A 22,874-nucleotide genomic window follows, 5' to 3' on the forward strand; every position below is an offset into this window, starting at 1 on the left:
AGGGATCCAGACATATAAGCTCAACAGATTAACGTTTAAGCATTTAAAATTAGTCTGGAGAATGGAGGAAAAATTTTTGTTTGGCTAAATCAATTCATGTGAAATTTTTTTTTGTTCAGTCATACATATGGCGGTTTGGCTCAAACGACTTTCATTCTCGTGATGGTTTTGGAAAGAATGTTTGGGTGAATCCCAATAAGAACAAATGATACGATCAGTGTATTACAAAATATGTATTACACTATACATGGGTAAATATAATGTTATAAATATTATCTATGTATTTTGCAATACACTGATGGGTACATTTTCTTGCCATTTGGTTGACATATCAAGTGATAAGCAGTATCCAACAGAGGGTTAAAAAAAGTAGCAGTACAAAATATATATATATAATACAATATAATATAAATATATACATGTAGATTTTGTTTCTTCTCTCTTTCCCCGCACCCCCTATTTTTCTTCTTACTTGATCTGTGTCAGGAATAGCTGATGCCCAACACGCAGAATTTAAGTAAATATAAAGAAAAATCCCAAGACGTATTACCGGGCCTTAGAATGGCCGGATTAACGTATAAAGGTAAAAAAAAAAACACAAGACAGGATCATGACAAGAACGCAGAAATCACAGAAACAATGAACAAGCCAAGGGTCAAGAAATTGAGAATTCAGAATAGTTAGGAGCCAAGCCAAAGGTCAAGGAATACAGAGATCGTATAGTCAGAAGGAAAGCCAAGGTCAAATACACAAGAATCAATAACAGAAACGCGCTCTCGGATAACCACAATGGAAACCGCGAAAGTGCACAGAGAAATTGACAAAACAGGTTTAAATAGTCTAAGGTGCTCCCTGATTGGCTGCAGGGAGGCATTTGATCGTAGGCGTGTGTGTGTGGCACACCCACACGTTTAGAATGAAATGGCACTTTAAGGGTTAAATTGTAAACCCTTAAAATCAACAAAGCTGCAGCGGCCGGCTTCTCTAATGATTACAGACCCGGCCGCTGTGTGAGGGGGAGGAGCCACCACCAGGAGTGAGTGATGGACGGCATTCCCATTACCATGTGGGAATGCCGCCAGACCAAAATGTGCCCACCGTGTTCCAGTCCGCTCCCGGGCATGAGCAGACCTGGCGGGCGTCTGCAGGACAGGTAAGAATACGGCGGCAGGAGTGTTCCCGGCGGGTGGCGTGACAATCTGTGAATAAAATCAAAATATTGTGGCTGTTCCCTAACCATAAATTATTTTTTTTCCCATCAGTCTTCTCTTTTTTTGGTAATTCGGAGTTACGGAATTTGGATGACCCACCAATCTCCCAAAATTCAAACAAACTGCGGTTTGTTTGAAACCGAATGCACAATCTATTACCAATACATAATGTTTTATTTTTGGGGTTAACAGAATATAGTTTACTTTACAATGACCATAACAATTCTAATGTGTTGCGTAAGTGGCCCAGTTCTAGTCTGTATCTCGTTGATGTACTAGATGAAATTGAGAATCTATTGTAAACATCTCTCTATTTCTCCTTAACTGAAATGCACAACAAGATAGGCATTACGGCATGTCCCATGCACGCCAAGTCTACCCATTAGATGCAAATTCCAGTTGACTGCACTTTCCCTTTCTGGTTTTTGTCATGGGTAATTAGAAAATCATCATTTATAATTACTCCTGACAGATATTGACTTAGTGATATTGTTGAAACAAAGCTGTCCTTAGGGGTTATTACTTGTGGGGGCTATGTAAATAATTACTTTTGGATTTTTAAGATGGTGTTCAATGGAACTAATTATGTTGTGTTGTTTGTTACATGAAGATATCACCCTGTTTTTTGTACAGAATCAGACCACGCAATTCTTTACAAATTAAAAAAAAAATCAATCGTCGAACAGGGTAGTATGTTTTAATTTCGAATCAAGTGATTAGAGGCTTTGAAAATATCTTTATCATGTCTCGCTTATTCAGAAATTCAAAAGCGTATTCCGTGAAGTCCAAAAAGCTATGCAATGGAATTTTTCTATAGCCGACTTTCCTATTAAAAGATATAGATCTGTCTTTGGTTCATACTGTGTTTCCTTTATACAGGTTTACGTATGAGATTGCACCAGTATTTGTACTCATGGAACAAATAACCCTTCGGAAAATGCGAGAAATAATTGGTTGGTCTGCAAAGGAAGGCGATGGAATATTTTCTCCTGGTTGGTTCTTTGGGTTATTTGATAATATTAAGTAATTGGAGAGATGTGTTCTAATGTGAAAGACAAGAAAAATGTAAAAACAGAAACATTTCAATGCAAAAACATATAAGGTTGTGGAGCCTGGAGGTAGCCATATTGGAATTGCATCTACATACTCAAATCCTCATAAATGGGAATTCTTAAAAAAAAATTCTCAAGAGCATGTGGTCTCAGCAGCCAATAATAATCTAGCATTTGAACAGGTGAACAGATAAGCTTCAAGCGTTTTATTATGTATGAAATAGGAAATGCATTTTTTAAACAATTACTGAAGTTGAATGCCCTTGAAGGCCACAGGAAGTACAGCTTAGTAGATATTCCGGATGTTGCTAGGTTACAGAAACATCTGGGGCTTCAGTCCCAAGGAAAACTTGAGGACTCCTACACTTACAGAGAGTTGGGGGATAAGTAATGACATATGCCTGCCTCTCTATGTTATAGTCCATCTTCTCTACCCATGTTCAGTGTGTAGCTGATGATCTCAATAGAAGTATAGCCAAGTACTCAATGTGATCCCACCATACTACCTAACTAATAGATGGGTGTACAGCAAAGCACTGTTACCAAGCTCCCCCTCCCTGCAGCCACCTGGGTGCACCAACTTCTCCCCTTAAGTAGCCTGGTGTTCCTCTATCCTACCAATCCAATTTTTTTTTTTTTTAAATAGGTGGATGCTTTATTCAGCAGCTGCCTGATGTAAAATTGAAAGTAAAAAAAAACAAAACAAAACCAAAACCCCCTCCCACAAGTTTACTCCAACCCTCTCTGTAGAGATACAGCTACAGAGACCCCCGTCAGGAGCTTTAGCCCTCAAAGTCCCACACCAGCAACACCTATGGTAGATATATTGCTGATAAATGGCAAGCTTTATAACAAAAGTCCCAATAATAATAATAATAATAATAATAATAATAATAATAATGTTTAAACTATTTCAATAAACAGCTGGACCTAAACTGGCAGAGAGCGACCATGTCAACCACAACAACAGGAAGAAAAACCTCAATAAAATAACTCTCTACTGTCTTTTCCTTTCTGTAATATATAATTGACATATGTACTATCATATGGCTTTTGCATAAGCCTAAAAATGTTACCTTACCATACGATCTGCCATTGCAAAAATAAAGATGTAAAAAAAAAAAAAAATTAACAGCTGGACTGATATAAATTAGTCATTACAAAATGTATTGGACTGTTATGACACTAGAAGGAAATGGGTTCAGTCCATCCGGTTTTTGTCTAATATTTTTCAATCAATTTCACAAAAAAATAGAGGAATTCAGTGGCAACCAACTCCTACGGCAATTACACCGACCCTACGGCTTAGAACTTCCCATAGCATAGTATTATCATTGAATCCGTGGTAATACCATATAGTCCCTAGAATAAATAATGAGAGTGAAACATGGTCACTATGATGTCACATGCTGAAGGTGGGCTTTTTGTTCAATCATATAAACCTTGGGAAATCAATTGACACTGAACTATAGTGGTTATGGTGCCTGGAGAGTCCATTTAAATGCTCAACTTAATTCTCTCAGTATACTGACTCCAAATAACAAATATATATTTATACTCTGCTGTTTTTTTTTTTTTTTTAAATGGTTACTCCATGTATCATAACGACTTGCCGCCTTATCCTGATGCTCATTCACTATCGGCCTCCTTTGTGCTCCTTTGTGCATAGGAATATGAGTTACACCCCAGGCAACAAAGGGGTTAAACTCGATATGTGGTTACTCAATGCACCATGACCACTTTAAAAGTCTGAAGGGGTCATGGTGCTTCCGTTGACCCTTTAATTTTACTTTTAATATATATATTTTTTAACATAAAGGGTTATTATCCCAAAAAGTGTTATTAGAATTTACTGGCTATTTGCACATTTAAAAAAAATAAAATAACTGAATTATGTCTATGTAATTGTTAACATTCCTTTATAACCTCTGTTAATAGGGGGAGCAATTTCCAACATGTACAGTATCATGTGTGCGCGGTACAAATACTTCCCCGAAGTGAAAACCAAAGGCATGGCTGCTGTCCCCAAACTGATCATCTTTACCTCAGAACATGTAAGTTAAATTCATTATTTCAAGAGGCTTTTTAGCAATAACCAATGTGCTGATAACCCCTGCATTTAACAGTCGTTGAGCGGAATATAATGCCGATAATAACCAATTTCTGTTCAGACTTCACAACGGGAGGAAGTAGTCTAATTAAAGGTATTAATTTGCAGAAGGCCATCCATCTGTCTCTCTGTCTATCCTTCCATATATATGTATATATTTTTATATACACAATACCTTACAAGGTTGAAACGATCGTCTGGGGTTGCCGTATCTCTCGTGCAGAGGGAACTTGCTGGCATTTCGGATCTGGACTGCCAGTATGGGTGGGACCAGTCTGATATGCTTCAGATATGTTCTCTCTGTAATGGCGCAAGATGAGCTAAAACCAGCTTGAGATCTGAGCAGGGACCATCCGAAGGGCAGGCTAATTGAGCTGTTGTCCGTTCTCACCTCTCTTGCTATTTATTTTTCTTTCCTTATGTATAACACATTAACAGTGTGAATGTTGCATCTGTGTCCAAATGTGTCTATTAATTGTATTAAACTTGTGAATCTGTGCTAATTATGTGTATTATTATATCCACTTGTAGTTTTGGAATGAAATAAATGATGCATTGTTTGTCGGTTCATTTTTGATTTGTAATTTTGTCATTTGTGTGGTATATATATAGTGTCAACGCATAGTGCTGGTCGTATGATAATGCTACATCCATCTCAGCTTTTTGGTTGCACCTGCTTGCCATTTGAGCTGAAAGTGTCAGTTCTCCCATATTAGTCCAGTACTTTAGCTCGTGCATAAAAGGTACAGTTTTAGATTTAGTGCTGGAAAGCTTATAATGAATTATTCTGAGCCTGCGAACAGAGTCAAGTTCCACTTGTGTTGTGATATACATGGCAAAGCAATGTTTTTGATATACAAACATTTTAATAATTAATGTTACCCTGCAAAGTAGGCAAAGTATGAAAGGTATTAAGCTTTATTCACTAAACTGAGACTTCGTGAAAGAATGAAACATTTTCAGCAAAAACATTGAAATGGAAAAATTAAAATAAAAAATAAAAAATCACTAATTATTACTGTTTCCAACTTGGCTTTAAATTTGGAATGAATTTGCCAATTGCTCAGAACTCTAGTTTAGTGAATAAACCTCAAAGAATCATCGAAAACACCTTACATATCTTGTGCAGAAATGCACTTCATCACAGGTTTAACACTATTGCTGTGTAATTGATGGGCTATTTTGGGTATCTGCTAGTATACCTATAAAGAAGGACAAAACATAGTGCAAATATTGCTACAAAACTAATTTAAAACTTTCGGTGATTAATATGCACTCACATATTCCAGGCAAATTAAGCGTGTTATGGGTGCCTCCCCTTGGTGGAAATGGGGTTTTTTTTTGATTTTCCCTCCTCCAGTGATAGCCAATATGAGATCCAGGTCAGCCAAAGATTCCAAAGAAACAGCAACCAAAACGGGATACTCCAAAGGCAATTTATTCACTTACAAGGATTTTAAGAGGGTGTACAAAAATGAAATAAAATAATAAAAACAAATATAGATAAAAGGTATTGGTCCTACGCGTTTCGTCCTTATACAAAACAGGACTTCCTCAGGGACCTCTTTCAACAGTTATCCAGTAATAGGTACATCAAGTAAAAACAGCACCCTAACAAGCTAGCACATAAAACATCTTATATAGGGCTATTCCCTTAAAGTCATTGGTGGAATAGTGGGTGTCTTCTTATCTTCCAGCTCTGATTCGTCCACTTTTTTTCCTTCAGCTGTGTCCACTTCGCCGAGAATGGAAAAAAGCCGGGTCCGTTGAGGTGCTTTGTTACTTCCGCGTATGTCATAAGTTGCGCGTGTGTCACGTGATGAAAAACCTCGTCATGTGATGACTATGCGTTCCACACTCGGGAAAAAAACATGGCCGTGCGTTCCACCATGTTAAAACGGACTAGGATGTCAATTGAAGCCTGACAGTTAAATACAAATGGCTGGAAGGAGAAAACTATTAGAAAAATGCACACCAGTATTCATTTTGACATAAAAAATGTTGAAACCTATAATAATGAGTTGTCCTCCAATATATTCTAATCAATTAATTTGTTAACACACCATAACCATGAATGAAATAACTCCCCATCCGAGTTGATCATTCATTATATTCATTTAAATTTTGCAATAATCAGTGCTGATATTTAATACATTAGTAAATTTATATAAATTTATATAGTGACAATAACGATTTATAAGATATTGGCATAACCAGCTAAACCAATATAGTGATTTTAGATGATTAATCATCTTTCAATTGCAAATCCACAAAAGTATAAAGTGACATGAATAAATTAAATATTCAAAATTACATATCCATATTGCGTAAAACAAAAAACTTTTTTATGAAAAATTTCTTTTGTAAAAAGATTATTCAATCAAAGAAGGTTCGAATTGAATCAGAGTGTTTATACAGTACACATTATTATATGTCCTGATTACAGGACCGGTTTTCGGTCTTCTATTAACTGTCACCTTTCGTTGTTTATCTGAAAACCTTTTGAACCCTGTATATATCCCTCAATTAATTCAAAAAACAGACAATGTCCATATCCACATTTAGTCCCTTTGGGCTTAGGGTACGTAATCTGTGGATCCAGTACGATTCCCTTTGCGCCAAACGTTTTTCTTTGTTACCCCCTCTCCAATGGGGTTGAATTTGTTCTATCCCTATGCAACGCAAACTCTTCAAACAAAAAGAAGGGCAGCTGTTGCAATGAAGCGGGACTGAGTGGGTGTCTAATCTTTTCTTTATATTGTTAATGTGTTCTAAAAATCTAACTTTTAAACATCTCTTTGTGCGTCCCACATATTGACTCCCACATGGGCACTGAAGTAGATACACCACATAATTTGAACGACAACCAATCTCTGATTTTATGGGATATTGATTCCCTGTCGTGAAACTGCTATAGGATGTAGCCCTGTCCGTATTAACTTGTGAACAAGCTTTGCAGTTTTTACAACCCCTGAAACCTTTTATCCCCTTTTTCGTTTTTTTAGAGGCATTTTTTAGGGCATAGCTAGGTGCTAATAGGTTCTTAAGATTTTGTTGCTTCCTATAGATGATCTTGGGTCTTTTCGATAAATGTTCCCCCAGAATAGGATCCTCTAACAGGATCGGCCAATATTTATGTAGACTCCTTTTAATTTTTGGGTGATCTATATTGTATTGCGTAAAAAAGGCTTGTTTAAAATTTTCTCCTTTTTTCTTATTGCTAGGGCCATCGACCAAAAGATCATTTCTACTTTTTTTAGACATACCATGAATTTCCCTCTTTATCTGTTTTTGATTATAGCCTTTTTTGATTAATTTATCGGCTACATGTTGGGCCTGTGACTGGAAATCCTTAATGTGCGTACAATTTCTTCTTACCCGGGTCAGTTGTCCCTTAGTAATTCCCTTTAACCAAGGTTGATGGTGACAACTACGTTTATGTACGTAGCTGTTCCCATCGGTTGGTTTGAAGAAACATTTTGTTTTAATATCATTCCCTTCACAAAAAAGGGTTAAATCCAAGAAATGTATTTCTCTACGGTCCCAAACTGGGGAAAGTTTTAAATTATATTCATTTGCATTTAGATGGTTTACAAATTTCGTGAACTCAGATTCTGACCCCCTCCAAATAATAATAATGTCATCGATATATCGCCGCCATAGGACCAGGTTCGCCACCCAGTCATGCCCCAAACGCACGCAGAGGTCTTCCCACCTGCGCATGTATATGTTGGCATAACTGGGGGCGAACCTGGTTCCCATGGCGGTACCCACCAACTGTAAATAAAAGGATTGGTCAAAGAAAAAATAATTGTGTTCCAAAATAAACTGGATACCCCACAAAATAAAGGATCTTAAACCTAGAGTCATATCTTTGTCCTGATATAAGTAGAAGGCAACTGCCTCTAACCCGAGATTGTGGCTAATGACCGTATACAACGAGGTCACATCCAATGTGGCCCAGCTGTAATCCTCCTGCCACTCTATGTTGTCAATTTCTTGCAAAAATGATTTTGTGTCCCTTGTATATGACCATGCCATTTGGGCATATTTTTGTAAGTAAGAATCTAAAAAGGCAGACAAATTGGCTGTAACTGATTCAATGCCACTAATTATTGGACGCCCCGGTGGCCTTGTTAGATTCTTATGAATCTTTGGGATAAAATAAAAAATTGGGATAACAGGATGGGGATTCCAAAGATAGTCAAAATTTCTTTTGGTAATAATATTTTCATTTTTTGCCACTTCTAAAAGAGTTTTTAATTCTGCATTAAACGTCTGGGAGGGGTCATTTTTTAGTTTTTTATAGGTTATGCCATCAGCTAGAATATTGAAGGCTTCTTGTCGGTAGTATTGTTCTGACATGATAACAATTGCCCCCCCCTTATCTGCTTCCTTTATAATGATGTCCTCCCTTGAAATCAAATCATTTAATGCCGATTGTTCCCCCTTAGTCAAATTTTGTGTCTGATTCCCTCCTCTCTTTTTCCTCTTACCTACCCATTTTTCAAAATCCTTTTCAACCAGATTTTCAAACGTCTCTAAATGGGACCCTTTGCTCTGTACCGGAAAAAATTTAGACTTGGGTTTGAATTTTCTCTGTATATCACTTGGTTCGTTGTTATCTTTACTCTCGATGGGATTGGGAAATTTTAAAAAATGTCTGGTAACTGTCATGGATCTAATGAACTTTTTTAGATCGATATATAATTGGAAATCATCTGCTTCCTGATTTGGGGCAAATTTCATTCCCTTCTCTAGTAACTGCATCTCTTGATCTGTCAAATGGGTACCTGATAAATTGATAATCCCTCTTTTAAATTCACCCTCTAGGATATCTAATCTCTCCCTTGATTCCTCTCCTGATCCTCTGCTCTTTTTCTTTTTGATGGGGATTCCCTGTACAAATGGGAGAAGCGATTGGGATGATCCCATCTCTTCTCTCGTGGTTGGAAATAGTTGGTAATAGTCTTCTCTTTTGGGGCTCTTGTTCTCTCTAGAAAATTTTCCTTCTCCCTCATCTCCAAAGGATATCCTTTTCTATTATCTCCCTTGCTCCTCACCACCTGTGCATACGTGCCAGCATGGTTGTCCCTTCTCTGGGAAAAATGAGTTATGTCATTGACAACATCAACATCATAGCTATCTGTTCTTACTGGAGAATTTGTTCCAGAAATCAAAAGAAATTTTTCATAAAAAAGTTTTTTGTTTTACGCAATATGGATATGTAATTTTGAATATTTAATTTATTCATGTCACTTTATACTTTTGTGGATTTGCAATTGAAAGATGATTAATCATCTAAAATCACTATATTGGTTTAGCTGGTTATGCCAATATCTTATAAATCGTTATTGTCACTATATAAATTTATATAAATTTACTAATGTATTAAATATCAGCACTGATTATTGCAAAATTTAAATGAATATAATGAATGATCAACTCGGATGGGGAGTTATTTCATTCATGGTTATGGTGTGTTAACAAATTAATTGATTAGAATATATTGGAGGACAACTCATTATTATAGGTTTCAACATTTTTTATGTCAAAATGAATACTGGTGTGCATTTTTCTAATAGTTTTCTCCTTCCAGCCATTTGTATTTAACTGTCAGGCTTCAATTGACATCCTAGTCCGTTTTAACATGGTGGAACGCACGGCCATGTTTTTTTCCCGAGTGTGGAACGCATAGTCATCACATGACGAGATTTTTCATCACGTGACACACGCGCAACGTATGACATACGCGGAAGTAACAAAGCACCTCAACGGACCCGGCTTTTTTCCATTCTCGGCGAAGTGGACACAGCTGAAGGAAAAAAAGTGGACGAATCAGAGCTGGAAGATAAGAAGACACCCACTATTCCACCAATGACTTTAAGGGAATAGCCCTATATAAGATGTTTTATGTGCTAGCTTGTTAGGGTGCTGTTTTTACTTGATGTACCTATTACTGGATAACTGTTGAAAGAGGTCCCTGAGGAAGTCCTGTTTTGTATAAGGACGAAACGCGTAGGACCAATACCTTTTATCTATATTTGTTTTTATTATTTTATTTCATTTTTGTACACCCTCTTAAAATCCTTGTAAGTGAATAAATTGCCTTTGGAGTATCCCATTTTGGTTGCTGTTTCTTTGGAATCTTTGGCTGACCTGGATCTCATATTGGCTATCACTGGAGGAGGGAAAATCAAAAAAACCCCCCATTTCCACCAAGGGGAGGCACCCATAACACGCTTAATTTGCCTGGAATATGTGAGTGCATATTAATCACCGAAAGTTTTAAATTAGTTTTGTAGCAATATTTGCACTATGTTTTGTCCTTCTTTATAGGTATACTAGCAGATACCCAAAATAGCCCATCAATTACACAGTTCTGTTATACGGTTATCAGCTGGGAGATAACCCTGGGAAGCAGTGTACCTATCAGCTAAGTTTTTTCATTATATATTTTTCTTCACGGGTGTTCGTGTGTTTGTTAACACTATTGCTAAAATGAGAATTGTTGTGAAATGAATTCAAAGTGAATTTCCCAAGTTGGCTATATTTTCGGTTGAGCTACTTTGGCCTTAAATTTGAAATTTACTTTGAATTCCAGACAAAACTCACTTTAGTGTATAAACCTTATGGAAATGCAACCTTTTTGTCATGGGAATGAAACAGAATATCTTTAAATTAAAGGAACTCTATAGGGTCTGGAACACAACATGTATTCCTGTCCCACTTCCTAGCTTTCCTAAAAATAATAAAATCTTACCTTTATTCCAGTCTACTGGTCCTGGCTCTGACCCTGATCTGCCTGCTTGGGATGACATCATCAGAAGTGATAATCTGAGCCAATCACAAATGCTTTCCCATAGAAAAGCATTGGATTGGCTGAGATTGCGAAGGAGGTGAGACAGGGGGCGGAGCAAAATGCCACCCTGGCCAGTCAGCATTTCCTTGTAGAGATGCATTGAATCAATGCATCTCTATGAGGAAAGTTCAGTGTCTCCCAGCAGCCATTTGAGGAATGTAAAACAATGAGGTGTGGTTGTTCTGGTAACTACAGTGTCACTTTAATTCCACTTGAGACTCTCTTGTCTACAGTATACATCATGCAAACAAAAATTCAATGATTCACTTGCTGTTCACTGTGACTTATAAGCAATCTGTTTCTGGAAATTTGAGGGAAATTTTACAATCTATATATTAATTTTTTTTGCATTCTGTCCTTAATATAGAGTCACTACTCCATGAAGAAGGCCGGAGCAGCGTTAGGATTTGGGACTGAAAATGTTATCCTGGTGAAATGCAATGAGAGGTGAGGACAAACTATCTGTGATCTATAGAATGCGGCAGAGTGTTACATTTGTTTTATTGTGCAGAAGGAGTGGCGTTATGCCATGTGCCAAATTACTAATGGTCTGTTGCGAAATCTCATTAAATTGTGTTTTCGGCGGCCCACTGCCATGTATCGTATTCATTTTATTTCACACCTGTCTGTTTCACAATAATTACAGAGGGAAACTAATTCCTGCAGATTTGGAAGCAAAAATCCTTGAAGCTAAACAAAAGGTATGTAGTGTTTAGTTTTGGGTGTGAAGTTTCAACTGAAAGACAACTCCAGTGTAATCCTATCAGAAAATGTGTCTGAGCGTTTAAGATCTAAAAGGTATAAACAAAAATTTCCTGTTTGACAAGATAATATTTTAAATCAGCACATAAAATAGGCTTTTCCCATATAGCGATGATGGCAAAAATTGAAACTGCCATCACCTTTTTGATTTATTGTGGCTAGGGCCCTCTCTGACTATTTATTTGCCTTAGTTTATTACATTCAGGGCTATTTACTAAGGTGAGAATTTTCAGGAATTCAAAGAAATCCAAATTTAAGGCCAAAATAGAAAATGTATCCGAATCAACTTCATCCAGTTTGGCTATTTTGGCTAAAATTGGAAATTCCCATTTCATTTACTTTGAATTCCTGACAATACTCACTTCAGTAAATAACCGTGATTGTATTCAGCTGCATGGAAGGGAGATATCACAATAGAAAGAGTTCCAGATCTTAGAAGTCACAAGTTCGTGGCCCGGTCATCTCACCTGCTTTTCATTCCAAGGTCTATTAAATGAGTAACGTTAAAATGGGTAAAAACATTTTCTTTATCAAGATGCCCATGGGAACTAGGCAGATGTTAAATTTAGGATGGTTGAAGACTTTGTTATTATATTTATATCACGTGGTGTATAAAATATTTGCACTATATATATTAATAATAATAATACTCCTGTTAATTTTATATATGATTCTATTTTATCTTTTAATTAAGATGATTTAAAGAGACCCTCTGATGTTATAAAAATAAAATATATATTTTTTTATTTATAACGTCAGCATGTTCCTGTGCATGTTTAGTTTATGCCTCCACTCCAAGGTTGCCATAAGGATTTACAGGATATCGTTAGGATGTGAGTGTGCACTAAAATCTAATTTAACATTATAGATTAATAACCCTTTGCCAGCACTGGGTGAATTTGCAATATTTGGTTTAATCTGCTGTATTTGGGCATACATTGGTTAAGAAAGTATTTTGGCTAAGTTGAATTTTCTGAATTTGATAATAAATTCAACAAATTACTTCCAAAATGTTGTCTCCAGTTTGACCCAAATTGATCTGCAGGATGTTCCCTGAATTTGTTCCTGCACGTTTAGAATTTCACAAACAAGCTCCTTTCTGTTTACAATAGCGTATACAGTTATTACATAAACAGCTATTTAATGCTCTGACCATTCGCTAAAGATATCAATAAATTGTAATTCATATATATTTAATGGCAAAATGTATTTAGTCATCAATGTAAGTGTGACAAATAAAATAACAAGAATTATGCCTTAGTACATTATCAGTACGGAATATGTTGGTATGTTTGGGAATGTAAATTTCCCAAAACATCACCATGTTTATTAACAATTTGCGCTCCTCACCTGCAATCAAAATGTTAACTCTAACCATTAAAGGAACACTACAGCGTTAGGATTGCAAATGTGTATTCGTAACGCTATAGTGCACTTCTAACTAATCATTGGGAGGCTGGTGCATCTGCATAGCAAAATGCCACACTGCACCAATCAGAAGATCTCTATGAGACCATCGTTCAAACTCAGTTGTTTGAATGGAAGCAGCTCTAGTGGCTGTCACTAGACAGCCACTAGAGGCATTTAAATCCCGCAATGTAAACATTTCCTTTCCTGCAGAATTTGTTTACATTGCAGGGTTAACCCTACAGGGACATGGAGCCAAGAGCACTTCATCGAGCTGGCATGGTCTGGGTGCCTACAGTTTTATTTTAATACATAGGAAAACCATGTTAACATGAAAAATAGTTGTGTATATGTTAGTTAGAAATTGTTCTGAGATCACATTCATTGTTTATATTTCAGGGGCATGTTCCATTGTATGTGAATGCTACAGCTGGAACAACGGTTTATGGAGCATTTGACCCAATACAAGAAATAGCAGATATATGTGAAAAGTACAACATCTGGCTTCACGTGGATGTAAGTAATCCATCTATATTATGTCCTTTGAGATGTAATTCTTATCCCAAAGACTGACATGTCTAATTTTATTGTCCCAGGCGGCATGGGGAGGTGGATTGTTAATGTCCCGAAAACATCGCCACAAGCTGAATGGAATCCAGAGGTAAATAACTGAGCAATTAGGGAAATATTTATAGATAAAGAGTGGAACTGTGCCATCCGTCAAATCCACAGGAGCACTTTAAATATGTAGCGTCAATGTGATTAATTTATTGGGTAAATAAAAAGAGTTTGGAGGATATTGACTGTGGAGGTATACCCTCTTGAGGATGGGTTACTACCGCTTGTGGTTGCCCATTCCTTGTTGTGCCCAGTCCTAGAGTGATTACAGCTGTGAGCTAGTGATTATAGTCGCTTGCAGAAGAGCAATCGTGGTATCACCCCAACACTAGTGGAGACTTAGTGAAGGGTGAACCCCCCCACAGGGGGTCTCCATTTACAGCAATACAAAACATAAGTCCACCCCAGTGTCGCTGTGTCTGGGAGATAATGGTATCTCCCAGACACAGCAAGACGACCACACAAAAACCCCAAGAATACACACCATACAGTAATGCACTCCCACATGCCATTCATCCTCAAAAAGCTCCTGGTCCCAGCTATGATCCCTGTAAATTGTGAAGCTATTGGATGTACAGAGCCCGAGAAATTGTCATTCCAAATCTAGACTTGAGGCTCTGTACATACCCGAAAATAGCTCCACAGAATTTTGGTTTCGGCCGGTGGATTCAAATTTGATGCCTAAACCACGTGGCGGCAAATCAGGAGAAAGGGTGCAAACCAATTTACACCAATCGGCACTCAGGGAGGAGAGGTGATTCGCCGGCAAATCGGAAAAAGGGCGCAAAATTTACTTACACCAATCGGTGCTCATTGGAAGGAGTTACAAGCTAAGCCCTTTAACTCGCGCCAACCAATCGGGAGAAAGAGCGTGAACCAGTGTGAATGGCAGCTCCTTTTCCTATTGGTTGGCACGGGTTTCCAGGCGCCAGGGGACCCTGTGGCTGTAAAGCCGAGTCATAGTTCCATGGGGCTCGTGTCTCCAGCGGATATCTCCACGTGGGTAGCACCGGAGAGAGCGCTCTTTGGCAGTTATCCCATCACATTGACTACATATAAAGTTGCGGTGGCCTGAGAATTGTCATGAAGAACGTAGGCTAAAATAGCTGAATTTAAAAAATATCTCTCTTTGGTAGAATTAGATTTTTATTTTATTTTAACTTTGTTATTGTTTTTGTCATCCTACTCATCCTACAACATGTTGGTAAAAGGTAAAATTGCTGACAGATACTCTGTATGCCTGTGCAGGACACACTTACTCAAGTTTTTTTTTTTATGTACTATGCGAATATAGTACTATATATAGCAATCTATATTAGGAGATTACAAAAGAGTTCTAGCCAAAGATATATTTTGTAATGTTGCAAGTCTGAAACTAAATTAAATTGTCCAGCCTCACTTAAAACTGTTTCAAGGATCTCTATTAGACATGCGTAGGGGGAACAAAATTCAGCAATTGTGTTTTCAAACTTTTTTTTCAATACTATACTATTTTTTTTCAATACTAATACTATTTTCATCATGTGGTAGGACTTATTATATATTAGCAGATAGGGGCATGGGATATGGGAACAAAGAATATAGAGGGGACCTGCCAAAGTGCCTCCCTGAGGTCCTCATCCATGAAGTGGATAAGTGGATACGGGGTTAGATATCGAATCTGATGAGCAGGCACCCTGCCCACTTATTCCCTACCCACCATTCAATGCTCAGTGGGCGAGGAAATATAACTCTTATATTTCCTCATCCCTTAAACCTCCTAACCCTAATAATAATTTAACTAGCCCAATGTTGCATTGTCAAACTCATTCAATAAATGTATCCTCTGCATCTGCTAAAGTTATTTGTAAAATAAAAAATAAAAAAGGGAAAATGGCCCTTTTACATGAGAAACATTTAAGTCTGAAAAATAGAATGAACAGTTATTAAATGGTTAACGTGATATACCCATCAGAATTATCTGTGTCCCACTTTAAATTTGACCTAAATGACACCCGATCAGACACTGTCTGAGGATAAGAAGATAAACATAAAGTCAGCCCACTGTCCCAGAATATGAAGAGTTAATATTTGATAATTCAAAGCGTGTGGGATTACTTGGTGTGGTCACCATTGACTTCTTAATTGTTAAGTATCATTCAACCCTTCTACTTCATCCTTAAACGCATCACTCAGATTCATTTTCATAGAATATCTTCCAGCAGTAATACCTTTCTGTGTCATCATCCCTAGGCTTCTGCAGTGAACTATACCTACGGACTGCAGAAAACTAATTATACTAACTGCAGATGTTGCAAAATTCTACGTTCAGGCTGCTTTCTAACCATGTATGTTCGTTCCACTTACTTTACACCCATCCTCCTTTCTCTGCAGCCTGGAAGATGGTGAAAATGCTACGAAGGGCTAGTCTTCATTCTTTTCACAATAATTTAGCGACAAGTCAATAATCGCTATAACAGCATTCTCTATCCTTAGCACTTACAGTCAGTTTCCAAGCTACAAATGTAACTTTTAAAGATGGGTAATTAGTAGCTGAAAAAAATGACATTAGCCATAAAGATTAATAGGATATTTTAATAAATATGTGAGAAATTTGACTTAGCAGTGACTGGTAAAATTTCAAGATGGTGGGATGCCAGACTCCTCCCTCAGAATTTGACACCTCTGTAGCCACCATCGTCTAACCTGTGGCATCTCTCCACTTTACCTCATGTAGTCAACTCTTATAGTCCTCATTTAAAGGGACACTATAGTCACCTGAACAACTACAGCTTAATGTAATTGTTCAGGTGAGATCTATAGCTCCCTGCAGGCAATCTAATGTAAACACTGTATTTTCAGAGAAAATACAGTGTTTACATTGATTGATAGGAATACCTCCAGTGGCCGTCACTCAGATGGCCACCAGAGGGACTTTCTATCATGTATGGCCCTCAAAAGGCCATGTACACGTCAGACGTATTAAAATACGTCTGACGTGTGCAGGAGAGAGAAGGCACTGTGTGCTCCCTGCTCGCACCCGCCTCTTTCGTCATTTTGACAAAATGGGGGGCGCGACTTCACGAGGCTCCCGGCGCTGGAACCAGGTGAGTAAACAGTTCTGCCTGGAGAGTCCCTTTAATACAGAGTTAACAGTACAATACACAGAGCCAGCACCAATTCAGAGATACGCATACAATACAAAGAGCCCAGTACAACAAGGAGAAATTATAACAATAGCTGACCATACTACAACATACTCTTACATTACACACAACTGAACCCAACACAAAGATACACATTAAATACCCTGAGCTAGGTATATTACACAGATACCTATACGACATGCAGAGCTGAGCAAAATACATAGATACAACACACAGAGCTGTCACAATAGGGAGAAAATATAACTATCCTACACATGTGATGGATTACACAGGGCTGCAATACAGAGATCCCCGTGCAGTACAATGCCTCTATATAATGCTCATGTTCTCTATGTCTAACTCTCTGAGTCTTTAGCTCTCTTTTTTCTGATCTTATCTTCAGTAGCGCTCCTGCCATGACAACATTAGCTTTGCTGTGGATATTGCTTCTGTTATGAAACATGTCTGCTACCTCTGACTCACTATTAGCGCTCAGCACACTGTGAATATAGGGTTAAAGCAGTAAGATACTGATAGACCCCCTTATTATCGTTGTAGTTGGCAATGTTGTTGATTTGCAGTGTTAGTATGGAGTATATTTCCTTACTTAATCAGACCTCAGGAAGACACTGAGGCTAAATTTGGCAGGGGCCAGGAGCTGCTGCTGCTGTGCTCTCTCTGTGCTACTTCCAAGATGGTTTCCTGCTTCTCTCTCCTGTGAGCATTGTGACTTCATCCAGTGAACAGAATAGAGCTGACAATAGCATGCTTCCACTCATGGGCAGCAGGCTCTGCTGCCCGAACTCCATCTCAATGGGAGGCCTCTGAAATCCCTTCTACACATGTGCAAAACCTGCTGAAACAGGACGTATTTTAAATCTGCCCCATTTTTAGACATGCCTAGTTGCTTTCAAACAGTCACCAATGGAGGGAGAGGGGACGTTCCTTGCAGAATTGAATCCTATTACATAATTAAAGAGACACAGTTTATAACTTTTTTCAACTTATTTTTTTAGCTTAGCCAACTCCTACCAGAAAAAGATTCTTAGTGTTTCTAAACTACTGCAAATATTCTTTTTACCACATACAAACAGATGGGTTGCTGTCCCAAAGTGACCTTATGGAAGAACCTCCTTTGCAAACTAGGTATATAAAAATATTGTGTTCATGTCAAAGTAGTGCAGGAATCCATTACAATTACATTTATTATTATAATGCTAACATATTTCACAGCGCACTTACTGTTCTTGTATGGCATACAGAAACATTAGATTAAGAGGGTCTGGCCCAAATAAGCTTACAATCTAATGATCATTTTAAAGGGTTCACAAAGTTGCTTTCACCATTTTACAACACAAATCATTGCTGTCAGTAAGATCCACATTTATAGAAAATCTGTATTTTAATGAAAATAAAAATGTGTCAAGCATGTCAAGCTAAAAAAATTTAGATTTTCAGAAATATTATTAATGTAGGCAGCAAACATTTCTAAGCCAATATATCAAAAAGGTTAGACATTACTTGGTTTCTGGCGCTCATTTTTCCTTTAACTTCATCATAAACTGAGTTGAATATATTATAATCCTGTTTTCAAACATAAAACTATTTAAATGAGCTGTTAGCTATAATATTATGAACAATTTTCAATGAAATCAACAAGTTAAAACCTTTCCACCATTAAGGAAGGTAGACTATCATAAACGAATTCACAGTATTCTATATCTAGTGTTATCCATAGAGTTTCTTGAAAGTTAAAGAGGTATACGTTGTAACACAATATTGGTTTCATATTCAGTATATGCAATAGTGAGAATCCACTGAGAAGATTGTGAGATAAAATTGGTTACTTACTATTATGCTAATGTACCATGGCAAACACATAAAGCCTTTTGAAGAAGGAATAGAGCTGAGCTAAACACACGAAGGACACTACGATGGGAGGCAGCACACCCGATAATAGGGGAATCCCTCTAACCCCCAAGAAAACTAGAACAAGTCAAACAACAATATACAGGTAGTGCCAAGAAAAATACTCCAAACACAATGGTATATAATAATAAGAGCAATTAAACACCCACAGGATATTAAAAGAGTCCACAGTAGAACTACGGCACAGTAGTGGTGCTGCACAGTCTTAAAGGTAACAATAGATCTTCTAGTCCTGGTATGGGACTTTCTTGGTAGCTTTGCTTAATAGCGAAATATGAAAAGGAAGCAAAAACAGAGGCAAATCAATAGTGCAATATGGTAGTACGTGGAGGACAAACGACACTTTGATAAGATGTCAACTCACATATGGTAGAGCTATAACCAGCTCTAGGTAAAACAGCATGCAGTGGTATACAATCCCCACTTGCAGTAGAATGATGGTAAATAACAACTGGATAACGATGAGGTAGATCATGTGGAATGACAAAAAAGCAGCCAATAGTGCTCTGCTCTCTGTATAGATAGGTAAGTATCAATAAGGTAAATAAAAAATATACTTACAATAGAGTGAGCAGACTAACCACACTATGTATCAAGCCTGGGTGGTATAATCCACACCAAGGATTTATTTTGGTTGGTTGTCCCAATAGGTAATGGGTCCAGATGTCAGGTAAAAGTATAAAAAGAAATAATAAGTACCGTATATACTCGAGTATAAGTCGACCCGAATATAAGCCGAGGCCCCTAATTTTACCCCAAAAAACTGGGAAAACTTATTGACTCGAGTATAAGACTAGGGTGGGAAATGCAGCAGCTACTGGTACATTTCTAAATAAAATTAGATCCTAAAAAAATTATATTAACTGAATATTTATTTACAGTGTGTGTATATAATTAATGCAGTGTGTATATGAATGCAGTGTGTGTATGCAGTGTGTGTGTATGCAGTGTGTGTATGAGTGCAGTGTGTATATAATGAATGGAGTGCAGTGTGTGTGTGTGTGTGTATGAGTGCAGTGTGTGTATAATGAATGCAGTGCAGTGTGTGTGTATGAGTGCAGTGTGTGTGTATGAGTGCAGTGTGTGTGTATGAGTGCAGTGTGTGTGTGTGTATGAATGCAGTGTGTATGAATGCAGTGTGTATATAATGAATGCAGTGCAGTGTGTGTATGCAGTGTGTGTATGAGTGCAGTGTGTATGCAGTGTGTGTATAATGAATGCAGTGCAGTGTGTGTATATGAGTGCAGTGTGTATGAGTGCAGTGTGTATGAGTGCAGTGTGTATATGAGTGCAGTGTGTATGTATGAGTGCAGTGTGTATGCAGTGTGTGTATAATGAGTGCAGTGTGTATGTATGAGTGCAGTGTGTATGTATGAGTGCAGTGTGTATGCAGTGTGTGTATAATGAATGCAGTGCAGTGTGTGTATATGAGTGCAGTGTGTATGTATGAGTGCAGTGTGTATGCAGTGTGTGTGTATAATGAATGCAGTGCAGTGTGTGTATATGAGTGCAGTGTGTGTATATGAGTGCAGTGTGTGTATGAGTGCAGTGTGTATGCAGTGTGTGTATAATGAATGCAATGCAGTGCAGTGTGTGTATATGAGTGCAGTGTGTATATGAGTGCAGTGTGTATGCAGTGTGTGTATAATGAATGCAGTGCAGTGTGTGTATATGAGTGCAGTGTGTATATGAGTGCAGTGTATGTATGAGTGCAGTGTGTGTGTATGAATGCAGTGTGTATGAATGCAGTGTGTATATAATGAATGCAGTGCAGTGTGTGTATGCAGTGTGTGTATGAGTGCAGTGTGTATGCAGTGTGTGTATAATGAATGCAGTGCAGTGTGTGTATATGAGTGCAGTGTGTATATGAGTGCAGTGTGTGTGTATGAGTGCAGTGTGTATGCAGTGTGTGTATAATGAATGCAGTGCAGTGTGTGTATATGAGTGCAGTGTGTATGTATGAGTGCAGTGTGTATGTATGAGTGCAGTGTGTGTGAGTGCAGTGTGTATGAATGCAGTGTGTTTATAATGAATGCAGTGCAGTGTATGTATGAATGCAGTGTGTGTATGTGCAATGTGTGTGTGTGAGTGCAGAGCATTGGTGGGGTATTTAATTATTATTTTAATATTTTTTTTAATGTTATTTTTTTTTTAGGTAACTATTTTTTTTTATTTTATTATTATTTGTATTATTATTTTTATGTTATTATTGTAATAATTTTTTCCTTATTATTATTTGTTTTATTATTAATATTTTAATTTTTTCGTCCCCCCTCCCTGCTTGTTAGCTGGCCAGGGAGGGGGGCTCTCACTCCCTGGTGGTCCAGTGGATGGGCTGTAGGAGGGGGCTGTCAGGAAGCTGTAACTTACCTTCACAGCAGCTCCTGTCAGCTCCCTTCTCTCTTCTCCGGTGCGTGCAGCTCCCAGGTCAGCTCCCTCTGCAACTCTCGCGGCCGCGCGGAGCGTTGCCACGGTAACCCGTGGCAACGCTCTGACCCCGCGGCTCTCGCGAGAGTTGCAGAGGAAGCTGACCTGGGAGCTGCACGCACCGGAGAAGAGAGAAGGGAGCTGACAGGAGCTGCTGTGAAGGTAAGTTACAGCTTCCTGACAGCCCCCGGTCCTTGTCTGTATTATGGCAATGAAAATTGCCATAATACAGACAACTGACTCGAGTATAAGACGAGTGGGGGTTTTTCAGCACAAAAAATGTGCTGAAAAACTCGTCTTATACTCGAGTATATACGGTACTAAAAATATATGGCTTAAAGGCAGGTAGCGAGTTAGCCAAAATACTTTATTTAACAACAGCATAAAAACCACAACGCGTTTCTCCCCTATGGGCTTTGTCAAGTGGTAAAAAACCAACCAAAGAAATCCTTGGTGAGGATTATATCATCCAAGTTTGATACATGGAGCGGTTAGTCTGCTCACTCTATTGTAAGTATATTTTTATTTGCCTTATGATACTTACCTATTTATATAGAGAGCACTATTGGCTGCTTTTCTGTCACTCCATGTGATATTCCTCATAATTATCCAGTTGTGATTTACCATCATTCTACTATCTATTGCCACCTTTGAAAATGTGCCGTACCATTTGGTATTTTTTATTCTTTCAAGTTTTAATTTGGACTCTTTTTATATCCTTTGGGTGTTTTATTGCTCTTATTATTATATACTATTGTGTTTGGAGTATTTGACTTGACCTAAAGCCTTTTAGCTAGCTGCAGTGCTTTAGGGACTAACGGAGTGTAGCCTTTATCACAACATATTAAAGTCAGCAGTTTCATAAAGCCTCTGGTTCCACTCTCCCTGCTGTCAAAAAGAGAGTCGGAATGTCGATCTTCCTCACTGCTTTGCAGACATGAGTTTTTTTTTACAGAAAAGCACTTGTTTCAATGTATCCTTCTAAGTATCCTTAAATGAGGAGTGCTTAAATGAGAAGCATTGGATTGGCCAGGAGATCTTCACTAGTGAGGTAGAGCAGAGTTGCGACTAAGGACCTTCTGTATTATAGGTAAGCTAAATCATTAAGAATACAAACCTATAGCCCTCTCCCTAGTAAGATACAAGTGTGACCCCCCCCCCCCCCCCCACCCGAGCACCCCCGATTGTTGGATTTACTAACCTTTTTTTGGGACTCAGGCTCTAGCTGTGTAATACCATGAAGGAGGCCTTTATGGTCCAATCAAGTGCTCCTCATAGAGGAATATTGGGGACCTGATATTGGGGACCTGATACTCACGTGCTGCAAGCATCCAAGCTTCCCCAAAAGAAAGCAGTAAATCAATGCTTTCC

The 22,874-nt window shown here is 38.0% G+C and overlaps 1 protein-coding gene across 1 annotated transcript in view; it reads left to right on the forward strand.

The window, feature by feature from the left end:
• The window catches only part of GAD1 (glutamate decarboxylase 1), an 86,831-nt gene that overhangs the window by 49,304 nt on the left and 14,653 nt on the right, over positions 1 to 22,874 (forward strand). The window contains exons 7-12 of the mRNA XM_063429716.1: positions 2,091 to 2,203; positions 4,202 to 4,317; positions 11,603 to 11,682; positions 11,882 to 11,936; positions 13,804 to 13,920; positions 14,001 to 14,065. Coding sequence (XP_063285786.1) covers positions 2,091 to 2,203; positions 4,202 to 4,317; positions 11,603 to 11,682; positions 11,882 to 11,936; positions 13,804 to 13,920; positions 14,001 to 14,065 — 546 coding nt within the window. The remainder of the gene's footprint in view (positions 1 to 2,090; positions 2,204 to 4,201; positions 4,318 to 11,602; positions 11,683 to 11,881; positions 11,937 to 13,803; positions 13,921 to 14,000; positions 14,066 to 22,874) is intronic.

The sequence above is a fragment of the Pelobates fuscus genome, chromosome 8 (assembly GCF_036172605.1).
Source record: "Pelobates fuscus isolate aPelFus1 chromosome 8, aPelFus1.pri, whole genome shotgun sequence".
NCBI lineage: Eukaryota > Metazoa > Chordata > Amphibia > Anura > Pelobatidae > Pelobates > Pelobates fuscus.